This window comes from Tachypleus tridentatus, chromosome 2, assembly GCF_004210375.1.
Source record: "Tachypleus tridentatus isolate NWPU-2018 chromosome 2, ASM421037v1, whole genome shotgun sequence".
Taxonomy (NCBI): domain Eukaryota; kingdom Metazoa; phylum Arthropoda; class Merostomata; order Xiphosura; family Limulidae; genus Tachypleus; species Tachypleus tridentatus.
Window position 1 is genome coordinate 80829132 of NC_134826.1, and position 15803 is coordinate 80844934.

The 15803-nt window shown below is 34.8% G+C and overlaps 1 protein-coding gene and 1 pseudogene across 2 annotated transcripts in view; one reads left to right on the top strand and one right to left on the bottom strand.

Moving 5' to 3' along the window:
- LOC143244339 (RNA-binding protein 26-like) overlaps positions 1-15803 on the bottom strand; it is a 112539-nt gene that overhangs the window by 72789 nt on the left and 23947 nt on the right. For both annotated transcript variants that reach the window (XM_076488820.1, XM_076488818.1), the window contains exon 3: positions 227-687. In XM_076488820.1, the coding sequence (XP_076344935.1) occupies positions 227-687 (461 nt within the window). The remainder of the gene's footprint in view (positions 1-226; positions 688-15803) is intronic.
- LOC143236876 (uncharacterized) lies at positions 11391-15283 on the top strand (annotated as a pseudogene).

Below are 15803 nucleotides of genomic sequence, written 5' to 3' on the forward strand. Positions count from 1 at the left end.
AATTACTTTTTCAAAATATGACAAGTATAACAAATGTTTCTGGCCACAACACAGCAGTACTGGTCACATCTATGAGAGAATAAGTATCTAATTAGCATTCCAGAAATGTTATTCAGTAGTAAGAGAGACTACATTATACTTTGCAGCAATTTAAACTCTATAAAACTTTACTAATATTATGTAAAAAAAACACAAAAAACTCCAAGCACATGAAATTCACACTTACTCCATCTGATTTGGACTTTCTTGAGTCAGGTTTTGGTGTGATAATAGGTGTTACAACAGGAGTAGGTTGTGGAGTAGGAATACTTGCAACTGGTTTGGTGTTTTGTGGAGTAGGAATACTTGCAACTGGTTTGGTGTTTTGTGGAGTAGGAATACTTGCAACTGGTTTGGTGTTTTGTGGAGTAGGAATACTTGCAACTGGTTTGGTGTTTTGTGGAGTAGGAATAGTCACAACTGGTTTGGTGTTAGTAGTAGTACCATTTAATGTTGTTTGCACAACAATAGTACTTGTACTAGTAGCAACTGTTGTTTGTACAATAGTAGTACTTGTACTAGTAGTAACTGTTGTAACAGGTTGAACTGTTACCGGCTGAAAAACAGGAGCTCCAACTAGTTGTTGATGTTTTAAATAGGACTTGTCACTGAGAGTGCCAAACAACAGCTCCACAAAAGATTTTGTTTCTGAAACATACAAATATTGTTTGATGGTTTTATATTAAAAACAGCATAAAAAATGGCTTAACTTTAGTATTTCCTAAAAATAGTTCATTACCAAATTAATAAATAGCAAATTCATCCAAATGATTATTGTATGAGACACAGAACCTAAAAAGTAAATGAAGATAAATCTCTCATTAACCCTGTAAAAACCAAGGGTCAATTTGAGAAACCTTGAAACTATACTTAGTACAAACTGCAATTCTAAAATAACTGTATCTCAAAAACATATGGCAAGTTTTTAATAAATATTGAAAATATGTTGACCACAAAAAATTTTTTTTATAAAAAAATTTCTATTAATAATTTCTCTGTAAACTTTTGAAGGCTTTACTGAGTTAGAGTGAATGGTAATTTTCATGTAAAGAATAAAAATATTTTTCATCTTAAAAGTTTTCATATTTCATTTCAATAATTTCTAGAACTTCCTAAATGAATATTACAAAACTACTTTTCAGATAGGTACTTATCTGTACACCCACTAATAGTTATTACTTCACAGCAACTGCTGTGAAATTTCCTGCACATGCCACAAGCTGTAAACTACAACATCTACACGTCATGCCAGCCTGTGACGATCATCATAATAATGTAGCCCTCCACCAATAGAAGGATGGCACAATTTTCATGTTCAGTAATTCTTGTGAGCACTAGTGTATGATGTAGAATCATTCTTAGTGAGGCACTTGTAGTGGAGAGAAAGGATGTAAGGGATTGCAGAAAGACAAGAATCCATCTGAAATACATTTTCATGTAAGAGCAATATTATCTTCAGAAACTTCACTTTTCTCTCTGCACCACTGAGAACTGAAATCACACATTGTAAATGATACAGATTCCAGTGTGATAAATTACAATAACAAATTCTTTTCTGAAATTGCAACAGAAAGAGAAAACCTATAGGGTGTAACTTCAATGAAACTTGGGGTTATCTAGTGTAGCAGTACCCAGTAGAAGACTGCACTTTTCTTAAACATAGAATACTCTTCATCCACAAACTTTACAATTGATATAATACAGTGATAGTACAGAGAAGGGCATCAAGAAAGTCCAGTGCTGGTGGTTATGTGTCACTGAGGTGGGTGAAAGATTAGAATGTGTAGTGTTGGCTGAGGCTTTAGGTTGTTCTATCCTTGTAATAGATGAAATTGGTTCATAATTACAGGAGGAGGGAGAGGGAACCCTTATCTGCACCCTAAGGCAAATACAAGTCCCATCCAGCTGGATGTATCCACCAGGAATTACTTGTTAGCTAATATAATGTGGTGCTCAATGTAACACTTCCAGCTAATAACCCAGTCCTACATCACAAATCATAGACAGACCTAATCACTTACCTGGGGGATGGCACTGCTTACAGATAAGAATTACCCATATCAACATCAACAGGGGCTTGGGACTAAAGAGGTAAAGATTCTACTATAATAGTTGAACTGTAAAAGGATAGGGAAGGCACATGTAGTGGATAACACTAGACAATGTCTGTGGACTACTTGCATCATCCAAAATCATTTGGAAATTGAGTTGCCAATGAGAGAGACAGTGCAACAGCTTACTGTGACTGCAAAAAGCAGGTGCAAGCCAAGTGTGAAAGTAGGGCAACACCTGGTGTTGTCTGTTTTTTTTATAAAAGGCACAAAAACTGTCGAGTCAATGACACAGATATACCACTGAAGTAGGTTTGCAGATAAACTCCACCTCAATGAAGAGAAATGAGCAGGGGCAGATAAATATAATACTTTCAATACTTCCCTGCTTGATATTTTGGAGAAGTATTCCCTGCATGGCAACAACAGTCACTTGATGGGAACCAACAGCACTAAACATTATTAATGTAGTTTAGTTCCACACGTAATAACTGTTTTTTGTTTCCTCCTCGTTTGTGTTTTGGCAAAGTCTAATCACAAGACTAACAGAATGAAAAAGTCCTTCAATGGTCAGCATCAAAAGAGGAAAGAGAGGCTTGGATAAACCAAATTTGATGAGAAGTGTCATTAACAAACATTCATTTAGACTATCCAAAGAAAAATATAACAGTTGAATGAACTGATGAATCCAATCAGTTAAAATTAAATGGAAAAAATCCCTAGAAGATGACGTAAGAAATAGTAGTGCCCAAGATAGGTAAAGGTTAAAGCAGCATATCAAATGAAAGCTCTAATTGGACATAAAAAATGACTGTGGACAAATCAACTCCTCCTCATGACAGGAGGTGGTGAAAGCATGAATGTCCAAATGATGAAGATCACAAGGAAGTGAAAAAAGAAAACAGAAGAAATAAAAGAATGAGATGATAAAGAGGAAAATATATGGGTAATTCCACTCAGTAACTGGCAATCATAAAACAGTTGCACCTTTGAAAAAAAATACTATATAAAGAATAGGTCCTGAAAGCAGATGCCTCCTTGGTGGTTGACATGAGAAATAATCATAGAAATGTTGGAATAAATCATCATGAAATGACATGACAACTACAACCAAATATTTTGGCAAATCAGTAAAAGCTGCAAAGATCTCCAAAATGCTCAAAAGCAGAGACTGCTTTTCTGGAGACAAGACCCTGGAGAGAGTGGAGATAATGAGAACAGTTCCCATCCCACTTGAAAAAGAATGCATTGGGGGGAAATATGTAAGTCATGTGGAGGGGGAGGGAAGGAATATTTCAGGTTATGTTGGAGCAATCAATCCACCACAACAGACAGGAAATGAATGAATAAAGAAGCATGAGGACAGATAGGAGATCATAAGACACGTTCGAAAGAAGAGAAGTTAGGGTGACTATAAGTGAGAGATCTCCTTGCAGAGAAAGAAATGGTGAATAACATTTGATACACAGATCTCTATGCTCTGATGATGCACTGGACAAAATGAGCCTACCCATTATGAGAATCAAGAAAATGCTTAAGCAGGTATGGAAGACATAGAGGACAGGTGAGAGGATGAGGAGAAAGAGGAAGTGGGGTAAATAAAACAGGAGCAGATCTGAAAGATATCAATGTTATGTAAAGTTTTGAAGAGTTTACTGATGTTCTGCCCAGTGAGAGGGGGGGGGCAAGTAGAAGCAATAAGGCAAGGAACAGGAAAGGGGCAGCCCTATAGAACTTCAGACCTACAGTCATGTGAAAAAGTTAGGACACCCTATAAAATTTTTGTAACATTTTTGGATATAAAGATATTTAATCTCAATTTTAACAATACTGAGAGATTATAGGAATATAACTAAACAATTAAAATTGAAAAAAAGACTTTTCAAAATCTTCTGTACATGTAATTCTACAAAAATGCATATTCTATCTGTAAATTGTAGCAGCTTATGAGTCTTGTAAGGGATTTAAGAAGATCCCAAAAGATTTTGAAATCAGCCATTCCTCTGTCTGGAAAATAGTCAACAAGTGAAGGGCTTTCAAAACAACTGTCAACATGCCCAGGTCTGGTCGTCCAAGCAAGTTCACCCCGAGAGCAGACTGCAAGATGCTAAAAGAGGTCTCCAAACACCCTAAAATGTCATAATGGGACCTACAGCAAGCTCTGGCTACTGTTGACATGAAAGTGCATACCTCTACCATCAGAAAGAGACTGCACAAGTTTAACTTGCATGGGAGGTGTGCAAGGAGGAAACCTTTGCTCTCTAAGAGAAACATCAGAATTTTGCCAGAGAGAATGTAGACAAAGACCAGGACTTCTGGAATAATGTTCTTTGGACAGATGAGTCCAAAACTGAATTATCTGGACACCAAAACAGAGGACATGTTTGGCAAAAATCAAACACAGCATTCCAGGAAAAGAACCTCATACCAACTGTGAAGCATGGAGATGGAAGTGTTATGGTTTGGGGCTGCTTTGCTGCAGCAAGACCTAGACAGCTCACAATCATAGAATCCACCATGAATTCTACTGTGTATCAGAGGGTGCTTGAGGATCATGTGAGACCATCTGTACAAAAATTAAAGCTGAAGCGGAACTGGACCCTGCAACACAACAATGACCCACAACATACAAGTAAATCCACCAAGGACTGGCTAAAAACTAAGAAATGGAGAGTCCTGGAATGGCTGAGTCAAAGCCCAGATCTTAATCCCATTAAGATGCTGTGAGGTGACTTGAAATGGGCTGTACCTGCAAGAAACCCCTCAAACATCTCACAGCTGAAAGAATTCTGCATTGAGGAGTAGGGTAAACATTCTTCAAAACAATGTCAGAGACTGGTAGATGGCTACAAGAAGCATCTCACTGCAGTTATTTCAGCCAAAGGGAGTAACACTAGCTATTAGGGGGTAGCATGTCCTAACTTTTTCCTCAGTTAGAATATGCATTTTTGTAGAATTACATTTACAGAAGATCTTCAAAAGTCTTTTCTTCAGTTTTAGTTGTTTAGTTATATTCCTATAATCTCTCAGTACTGTTCAAATTGAGACTAAATATCTATATATCCAAAAATGTTACAAAAATACACAGGCTTGTCCTAACTTTTTCACATGACTGTAAGTAGCCAAATGAGGTATCTAAGGTTTTGTGAGTTTACAAACCAAGGAATCAAAGAAAAATTGTTGGTGAACAACCTCAAACTGAGATTCCAAGAAAGTATAACCACCCCCATAGATTAGAATAGTAAGAAAGGGTATTGGCTTAGGATCAGGAGAGTGAAGGAAAAGGGATGGACACCCAAAAGAAAATAACTGGTCTAAGTAGATTCCATGAACAGGGAAAATAAGTCAAAGGGGAAAACAAATAAGAATGGGTAGCCCCAATAAACCCATTTGAGCTGCAATGAAGAGCTACAGTGAAGAAATAATGGGCAGAGATTCAGCAAAGAAATAAAGTAAATACAAAGATGAGTTGATTCCAGGGAAGATAGAGAAGGAGAAAGAAAAGTGCCTCAAGCAGACGGATGTGACACAAGAGATTGGGGTTCAAGAAATATAAGTTTCATGACTTTAAGCTGTGGCAAAGGAGTCATGAAGATGAGGGGGACTGGAAGACATGATCAGCATGAAGGTGGGACAGAAGAAGCCCCACAAAGTAAAACAGCCTGAGAGTCACTACGATACACAGGCAAAAGAGATAGAAAGTTATAAATGTAACAAATAGAAAAGGAGGAATTACCTGTTTCCTCATCAAGAAGTGAAGAGCCAGAAGAAAAGACTGGAGGTGAAAGATTTGGCCAATATCATCTGCAGGTGAGGCAGCTCCACGGAAAGAACTGTAACAAAATAATGAAGGACCTGAGCTGAAGAAACAGGAAATCAACCACCTGAATGTATGATAAAGTTAATATCATCACTGAAAAACATCAGTAGTGAGCATGTTATCACACCATGATTCACTACGACTCTATAAAATCAAGGTAATTTAATATTTCCATGATATTTATAGTACACCTTGCCACGGATTGAAATGCAAGACTTTTCACATGCCAAGAGTTGGGTCTACAAAGTAAGCTAAAAGGATTATTATTGATAGCTGTTGACTCAGTTTGAGAAGATGCCTGAAGAGGAACGTTTGGGTCTTGGGACACTTTTTCTCATGCATTCTTTGTTTGAAGTAGCACAAAAATGAAGACAGAATCAGAAGTGCAATGAGAACAAAAGTAATGTAGCACTAAATAAAGAATGGCTATTAAATAAAACAACTAAAAATCAAAAAAGTAAAGAAAAAAATGTAACTGAACACTAGGGTGGAGGAGAAGGTAACCCTTGATATATGCTGATTCTCATGGGGTTACTGTGTATAAAAGTTGTGTCAACCTCCTACTTGTGTAGGGGATACAATATTTTGACAAATAATAGAATGGAACAATAAAAATAGACACATGTAGGGAGTGAACACTTACTTAAGGCTTGCAGGAAATTTCACAGCAGTTGCATGAGGTAACAGTTCTTATAGCACTGGTGTAGAGAGTTAAGTAATGTAAAATAAAGAATATGGAGTGTTTTAGGTAAAAATAAAACAAACTGAACAATAAACACTGACATGAAACATTAACTCTTCACTTACAAAAATGTTATTTACCAAACTTCCTGATATTTTGATTTCGATTTTTAATGAAGAACATTTAATCATGAAAACTTCAGAATGACTGGATCACATAAAAAACATAATAAATAATCATTCTCACACAGAAATACAAGTGATTTAACTAGTTATGCCAATAAACTTGTTCAGAAATGAATTCTTTCTTGTTCCTTACAACTTCATTATTTAACATTGTGAAAGGCTGATTAGAATATTTCAGTGGGATCCATAAAATTCTGACAGGTATGTTTCAAAATTGTATGGACATATTTACACACATAACACACCTGAACTGAATTTTTTTTAAAATAACAAACGTATGGTCAGAAGATACTTTAAAAAATTATAACTCAAAAAGTATGTTGAACACCATCTTGAATTTTTTTGTAGATCATATTCAGAGATGTAAAAAATCTGAAAAGGCTGATTAACTGGTGACATGGTCAAACTGTGGCCTGAAGTAGGGCTATATTTAGCTAAATCATAAAAAGTTGCATGCAACTAAATTTTTTTACAGAAGACCTAATAGACTTTTAAATACAACAATTGCTGATTTATCAACTGATATGTTATAGGATATTTGAAAAAAAAAATCAGCTTTGTATCATATTATGTCTTAGAGCTATGACTTATTAAATAAACCAATGTTTTTTACAATTTTGGGTTTTAAGGTGATTTTACAGCATCACTATGAAAATCCTAAGAGAGATAAAATTGGTTTGAGACCATTTTTGAATTCTGTGAGATTAATTCAGTCAGTGTAGCAAATTTCAGCCTTCTTCCACCATTACTCTTGCAGCTTTAAGCAGCCAAAGTTGCCTGAAAATGATTTTGCCAAAAAAAAAATTAATTAAATTTTACAGGGCTGTAAATCAGAAACTGTCAGAGATATTGATCTAACCTTTGACAATTTTTCATTATATGGGTATATGAGCATATCTGAATTTTTTCAAGGCATTCTGAGGGGGTCACCTAGAAAATTGTCCAAAATCTGGATGATTTGACATGAAATGACCCTATCCAAGGGCTATCTGCACTAGCCATCCCTAATTTAGCAGTGTAAGACTAATGGGAAGGCAGCTAGTCATCACTACCATCTACCATCTTTTGAATTGCTCTTTTATCAATAAATATTAGGATTAGCCATTAAATTATAACACTCCCATGGCTGAAAGGATGAGTATGTTTGGAATGACAGGAATTCAAACCCACAACCCTCAGATAACAAGATGAGTGCCTTAACCACTTGGCCATGCTGGGCCTTTGTGAGACTTAAGCTACTCAGACTTAGGAAAACATTAAAAATTATTTCGGTCTCAAAAGTTTGTCCTTTACATTACATTTTATATTTTTTTAAAATAATTACACTAATAAGATGAATTATACACCCTTGATAACAAAATTTTGAAAGTAACTTACTTTCTTAACATCTTGCCAATTATGTCCTAATTTCCTATAAATTTTTTATCCCTTCAACATTTTACTTTTAATATTTTCCATATATAAGCATCTCCCAAATTTTCAATTTTTTAAATTATTTTTTTATGTGCAAGTTTTTTAAATTCTCCAACAAGTTCATAAATTTATTACTGTTTACTGCTTTTTCTCTTCTCTTTCATTCATTTTTGTTCCATCTGTAACATCATCAGACCTTATTCTTAGTGTACTTTAAAATTACATTTTTATTTTATGTACCTTTTCATTACTATCTCTTCTTTTATGAGCGATTTTCAACAAAATGTCACAATTAAGACTAAATTATATCTATGTTTTTTTCTGTCTTCTCTGGGATTAAACTTTATATTTTAGTAGACATATTGATAAAACTGATTTATTCCCTCAAGGAAAAAATTGTTTAAAGCTCTTTCGTCATATCAAAGAAAACACTGGATTTAAATGCGACAAAAATGTCCATACCATTAGGTGGCAAAAGTGGAGACTACAATAAAAAAAGTTGTACAATCTCATAAATGACATAAATGGTGGAAGTGTATTCTATATGACTATTAAAAAAATTATTTCAGGTTTCTGAAAAAGCATTAATAATTATAGTTTAGCTTATGTTAGATAATTTATTTAATAAAAATACATGGTCCAGATTTCTGAAATGAGTGTGTCTTTACTGTTACCATGGACAATGTTTCCCAAGGAATGTTCACCAAAATTCACAGAGATGACACCACTTTAGCTTACATGAAAGACCAGATGTAGGGATCAGCCATATTGGCTCCAAAATCAAACAGGACTTAGAAGTGGACAAGAATCTGTCAGGTAAGTTGCTAAACTAAAGTTGTCTCATAAATACAATGTCTTTACTGTTACTGCCAAAACATGTATGAAAACATGTAGAATCATTGTAACATATACATATATCTAAAATGATCATTTATTTCCTCAATCAGAAGAGAAATGTAGGTGCCTCATGGCAAAAGGTCATTTAAATATATCTTTAATGGTGTCTTTACCATTACTAGGGTTTGTCTTTCCCTTACTTTTGTTAAATACTGAACTCCCCCAAACTTAAATGTTTATGATTCTTATGAATACATTTCAATTTCAATAATGGGTAACCTTGACTTATTATTCTTAATTATAGTTAATATCACATGGACAGGCCTGTCCTTGTATTCCTAAATAGAGGTTTCTAAATCCAGTATCAGGATGTTACCCTGTCAGGTCAGTTTCCCCAACAGCTATTGGCATATCTTTTGGTCAGGTGGGGGAAAGAATCTCAACAGCTCCCTTTCTCCCTTTCTTCATCTCTCTAAATCCATTTTAAAGTTTTGTAAACTTCATAAATAGCCTGTCTCTTTTCATCTACTGAAGAATACTTCAACCCACTCATAAGCTAAGGTGAGATAGCCTTTAATTCATTATTGACCAACAATTAATGTGTACATGGCGAACAAAGTAAAAATTCTACTGTGATTTCTATTCTAGTGATGCAAGATGCCTAACTAAAAACAGAAATGATGAGAGCCATGCAGGCTAGAAGAAAGGAAGATAGCAAAGCACATGCTGCTTATCTAGCAAAACAGAAAGAGAGAGGTAAATTAAAATTATTGATTGGTCCTTTGTATGGTTTCACTGAAGTTGAAAAATTGTAATGTTTCTTTACCTGATTATACAATATGATCAACATAGTAAGTCTGACTTAAACTGTTTTGAAACAAATTTGTTGGCCAAGATTGTCCAATAACCTGTCATTAAAACTAGTATCATCAACCATTGTACAGTGGGACCTCATTAATTCACAAGTAAGAAGGGTCCAAAACACAGCATTTTAGGTGACACATATTTTACAATTTTATACCCTACAAATTGTTTGAAAAGTTGTAGTGAAATTAGTCAGAACATGTCAACTTTTACTCCTCATATGAGTGTGGCATCTTTGTGTGCGCACTGATGCCAAGATGTAGAGTGCTTGTATGAGTGAATACTCACATATAAAACACACTAATTTAGCAGATTTCAAGCCTACATAAGCCATTTTGTGTGCAACTGATTGCTTACAGACTTTATTTTTGCTTGAATCAAGGTGCTGCATGCTGGCAAAGATGGTGGCTTTCATGGAACAATCTACTTGTCAGGTTTTGGTATCAGAAGTAAAAACCATAAGAAGAAATCCCATAAATTATTTAATCATAAATTAATGAAGTCTCTCTGTACTTGTGTTCTTTTCCATTTTTATAGCCATACGACTTGTGCTGAATTGGCAAGTTTGGTGGAGTGTACATGTACAATCATTATTCTGTCATCAGTGTTGACGACATTTCAAACATTATATTTCAGGTATCAATAATGGAAGGCTCAAGGGAAAATAAAAACTATACAGCATCTCAGTAAAAGAGAACAGCAGGCTCAACGGCATATATGAAAACAGGAGAAAAGAATACTATTGGCAGCTGTACAAATAGAACCAGAGCCTCAGCCAGACTTTTCAAGTCTCTGAACTGACACCTCCTGAATGTCCTCAAAGTCCTGAGCATCCTCCATCTCATCAAAAAGTTGTGAGAAGAAAGAAGCCATGGAGACAGGTAAAGTGTACTCACAGAAAAATCAGGAGTCAGGAGAAAGCAATTAAGAACTTGAAGAATGAACTGAGAAAAATGAAAAGAAAAAAAAAGAAATTATTACAGCAGCAAACAAATATACCTGAGGACAACACAGGTCTGAACACCAGTGGCACAAATGGTCAGCATGCAGATCCATCACCTGCAAAAAAGGCAAGATTAATGGTTAGATCTGGCAACATGAAAGATAATTAAAAGCAGCTGACATTTGGCTTTGTACTCTCAGATGAAATAAAACAAAAACCCAAGGACAATGCAATGGCTAGAAAAATGAAGAGGTCATTTCAAAATGTAGTTAAAGGACAGTTTGTAAAGAAATATAGATTGACGAAAAAAGCTGAAACAGACCTGGCTATCTCAAAGAGACAACTAAAGAATAAACAGAATGAGATCAACAGAACACTGGGAATGGATGAGGATGGAATGCTCAACAAGATTCTAACAGCAGTGTCAAAACTAGTGAATGACCTTTATCACAGGGATAATGTTAGCAGACCTGTTTCCAGAAAAAAAAGAAACTAATCCTCAAAAAAAAGAGAAGAGACTGAAAGATACCTATGTGACACATTAAAGAACTTGAGGATGAAATTTCTGGCTGAAAATCCACAAATTTTCATCTCTTATACTTCCTTTACAAGGCATCATCCCTTTTATGTTGTTTGTCCAAATGTAAGTAATAGGGAAACCACAGCATGTAAACTGCATACAAGTTGTGAATTGCTTGCTTCAAAGCTGAACCAGCTTGGGTTTAAAAAGAGGAGAAATGTCAATGATATTATCAACTCTATTGTTTGTTCAAAAACAAACATGTCCTGTATGTATTTGACATGTACCAAATGCAGTGGTAGTATAAGTAACATATACATCACTGGTACAGATACTGAGTCATTCAAAGAGCCCATCGAATACCACCAGTCGCAAAGTAAATCTGAAACATGCACTAGTATCAAAGGTGAGGTCATTTCAGTAAACATAAACACTAAAGAATTGTTAAAAAATTCACTTACACATGTTTGTAACCTGTGTGAATCTCAATTATGAGAGCTGTTGCCACACCAGTGATGTTGAGAAAACCCACTTGTAGAGAAATATATATGTAAAATCGGCTCGTTTGGGTTGACAAAATATTTTACGTAGAAGAGCAAACAACGTTTCGACCTTCTTCAGTCATCGTCAGGTTCACAAAGAAAGAAAGAGGTAACTGACCGAAAGCTGACCACATGTTTGGAAAGGATTGCGTAACTGAGTGTCGGAATGTAGAGGGCGGTGTTAGATGTTTGAGTGTATAATTTTATGTCATTTATTTTATTATATTTAATATAGGTATAAAGGTGTTTCTTTATATTGGTTTATTTTAGGTTTAAGTTGTTGTCATACAATCGTTAAGAAATTTAAACCAAAGAATCATCAACAGAAGAAATGACATTATTTCATTCAACAATGTAGAAAAGAACAACTAACCCCTAATTTTGTAAAGGTAAAACTTTCAAAAACTTTTAATAAATACACAAACATTATCCAAACTCTACAGAGAAAACTACTTAAAGCTATGTTGAACACGAAATACAAAGAACTACATGACATACAAAAACAAAATATGAACCTAGACCATCAACTGGCATGTTGCATTAAACCAGAGATTTATGGACTTATACAACGAAACATAAACCAAATAAATACTAAAAATGACAGTGACAAAAAGATCTGCCACAACAAAAAACTAGAAAAACTAAGATGCAAACAACAGAAAAGACATCAACACAACAAACCGTTGACTAACCTCATAATTGACAGATCCGACCGACAATTAAACACAGATGAGATACATCTGCTTAACAAAGGACTCGACTTTGCAATAGCACCTAGGTACATTCCAACCATGGAAATAAAAACATGTTTAGAAGATCTAGCAACGAGACTTGTGATACTTTCTACAGAAAACAAAAACAAGAAAACAACCAACAGAAGGAAGACAACTCAGACAATTTTATTGACATCCAACAGCCAAACTTCCCAGGTAAAATTAAAAATTTATATTTCCCAAAAACACCTAAAAACAACATCTTTAACAATTTTTTCAAAGAATTTTCTCACAAAACCATCAACATAATTTCACAAAACAGAAAGTTAAAAAATAATCTTACAAAAAGAGACATTAATTCCATTAAAAACCTAAAACAAGACAAAAACATTAAAATTCTAAAAGCAAACGCTATAGTCATAATGAATACGAATGAATACATCCAAAAAATGAAGAACATCCTATCAGACACTGACAAATTTAAACAAATACACACAAATCTAACAAAGACACACTAAACACAACTAAACAAAATACTACTAAAAATGAAAAAAAGCCAACACAATTTCACAAACACTTTATTCCAACCTACGCAAAACCGACTCATGCACACCACAAATATACGGCATCCCCAAACCTCATATACCAGATTGTCCATTATGACCAATAATGTCCACATATGAATCGTTTAATTACAATCTTGCTAGAGGCATAGCATGGACATTCTCCAAATATGTAACATCAGCCAGCTCATTCATCAAAGACTCTTTTAATTTCAAGTCTAATCTAAATCAACTTAATCATAAAGCCTTAATGGCCAGTTTCAATCTTATATCCCTCTTTACAGAAGTTCCAACCACTGAAGCCTGCAAGATCGCCTTAGAACTCTATATCCGAGACCCTAACCCATCTATAGACATTCCCAGCAACCAATTAGCAACTCTCATAGAATTCACCACGATGAAGACAAACTTCATGTTCAACAATCACAACTATATACAAACAAATGGCCTAAGCATGGGCAACCCAGTATCACCAATTCTAGCCAATATTTTTATGACACAAGTTGAAACACAAGCAATCAACACAGCATCAGATCCACCACTATACTGGTACAGATATGTAGACGACACGATTGCGGGATTCACATCTACAGAACACACACTTAAGTTTCTCAATCACATTAACACTATAAATCCCAACATTAACTTCACATGTGAACAGGAAGAAAGCAATCAAATATCATTTCTTAACCTCAAAATTACAAGAACTGACACACAATTTAAAACAGAAATCTACCAAAAAATCACCCATACTGGACTATACATTCCTTGGGACTCTGCACATGAAACAAAACAAAAACTCAACAAACTAAGAAACCAAATAAACACAGCCATAAAACTATGCTCACCAGATAAAATTAACGATGAATTAAACAAAATAAAACAATACTTCATCAACATTAATAAGTTTCCTCCACAAACCGTAGAAAACATTATACGCACACACCTAGACAGAAAGCAAAGTCAACCAACAAAAGTAAATATATCTCACTAATCAAAAAGTCACGAAACCATATACTACTGCATACCATATATTCCCAACATCAGCAGAAAAATAATCAACATTTGGCAAAAATTAGTAACAAAATATGACATTCCAATTAATACCAAATTTATTCAAAAACCAGGCACAAAACTGAGGTCTATACTATGTAAAAACTACACTGACAAACACCACACCAACATTATTTATAAAATACAATGTGATAACTGCCACGATTTCTATATTGGAGAAACAAGTAGAAAATGGAAACCAGATTTAAAGAACATAAAAAGTCACCTTCACATGTTTTCGAACACTGCAAGTCAAATAAACAAACATAACCATAAAAAACACTCAAATACTAAATAAAGAAACAAACATAAACAAATGCAAAATTAAAGAAGCCTTACTTACACAACAACTTAAACCCAAAATAAACCAATACAAAAGAACACATTTATACCTATATTAAATATAATAAAATAAATAATATAAAATTATATATTCAAACATCTAACAGTGCCCACTACATTCCAACAATCAGTTACACAACCCCTTCCAAACATGTGGTCAGCTTCCGGTCAGTTATCTCTTTCTTTCTTTGTGAACCTGACAATGACCAAAGAAGGTGGAAACATTGTTCGCTCTTCTACGTAAAATATTTTCTCAACCCAAACGAGCTGTTTTTACATATATGTTGCCACACCAGCACAGGATATATCATCAGTACCATGAGATTAGAAAGCTTAAAAATGGGTTAACAAGTGAAGAATGTGTATTACAGATTGACTTTAGCTAAAATTATGAATGTAAGCTGGGTACAAAAATTATGTCGATGCATCTTGGAGCATCAAAGCATCAGTTAGTATTACACACATACCATGCAACTTTCTGCAGTTTAGTTGTGGGTATATTTACAAAGTGTTACTGTACTCTGTCTGAAGATACAGGACATGGGGCTAGGTCAGTATGGGCCCACTTGAAACCAGTGCTCAAAGACCTCAGAGAAAATGACGTAAACAAGGTTCACTTTGTTTCTGATAAGCCAACAAGCCAATACATAAACAAATCTAATTTCTTCCTCCTGGCCAACATTCCATTCAGTTTGGGGTGTAAATGGGTGACTTGAAACTTTCTTGAAAGTGACCATGGCAAAGGGCCAGCTGACAGTATTGGGTGTGTTTTCTTGTAGCAAAGCCACATCGGGCTATTTGTTTGACAGTATTGGAGCAGCCCTTAAAAATTCAGCTGACCAGATAATAGCACATGGAGGAGACATCAGGACTATTGATGACTTATTTGAAAAATTACACGGTAATCTCATTGTAACAATGGATAAGATATGAGAGGATGCACTAGCAGATATTGAGTCACATTTGAATATGGTACCATCAAAATCTATAAAGAGTACATGTGAAAGTACATCAAATTTTAGTCAATGAGCCAGGTTCTTTGCATCATCAAACATTATCATGTCATTGCAGGGGATTAAGGTCATAAATGTGACTGTAATTCCCCCAAAACAGAATCCATGCTCACAATACTAATCTGATGGTGCAGCAAATAAATCTTTTTGAAAGAAGATTAGCTGAAGGCTATGATGTAGCAATTCTTGATTTTGAGGCCCTCTCACCTGACGAAAAGAAAAA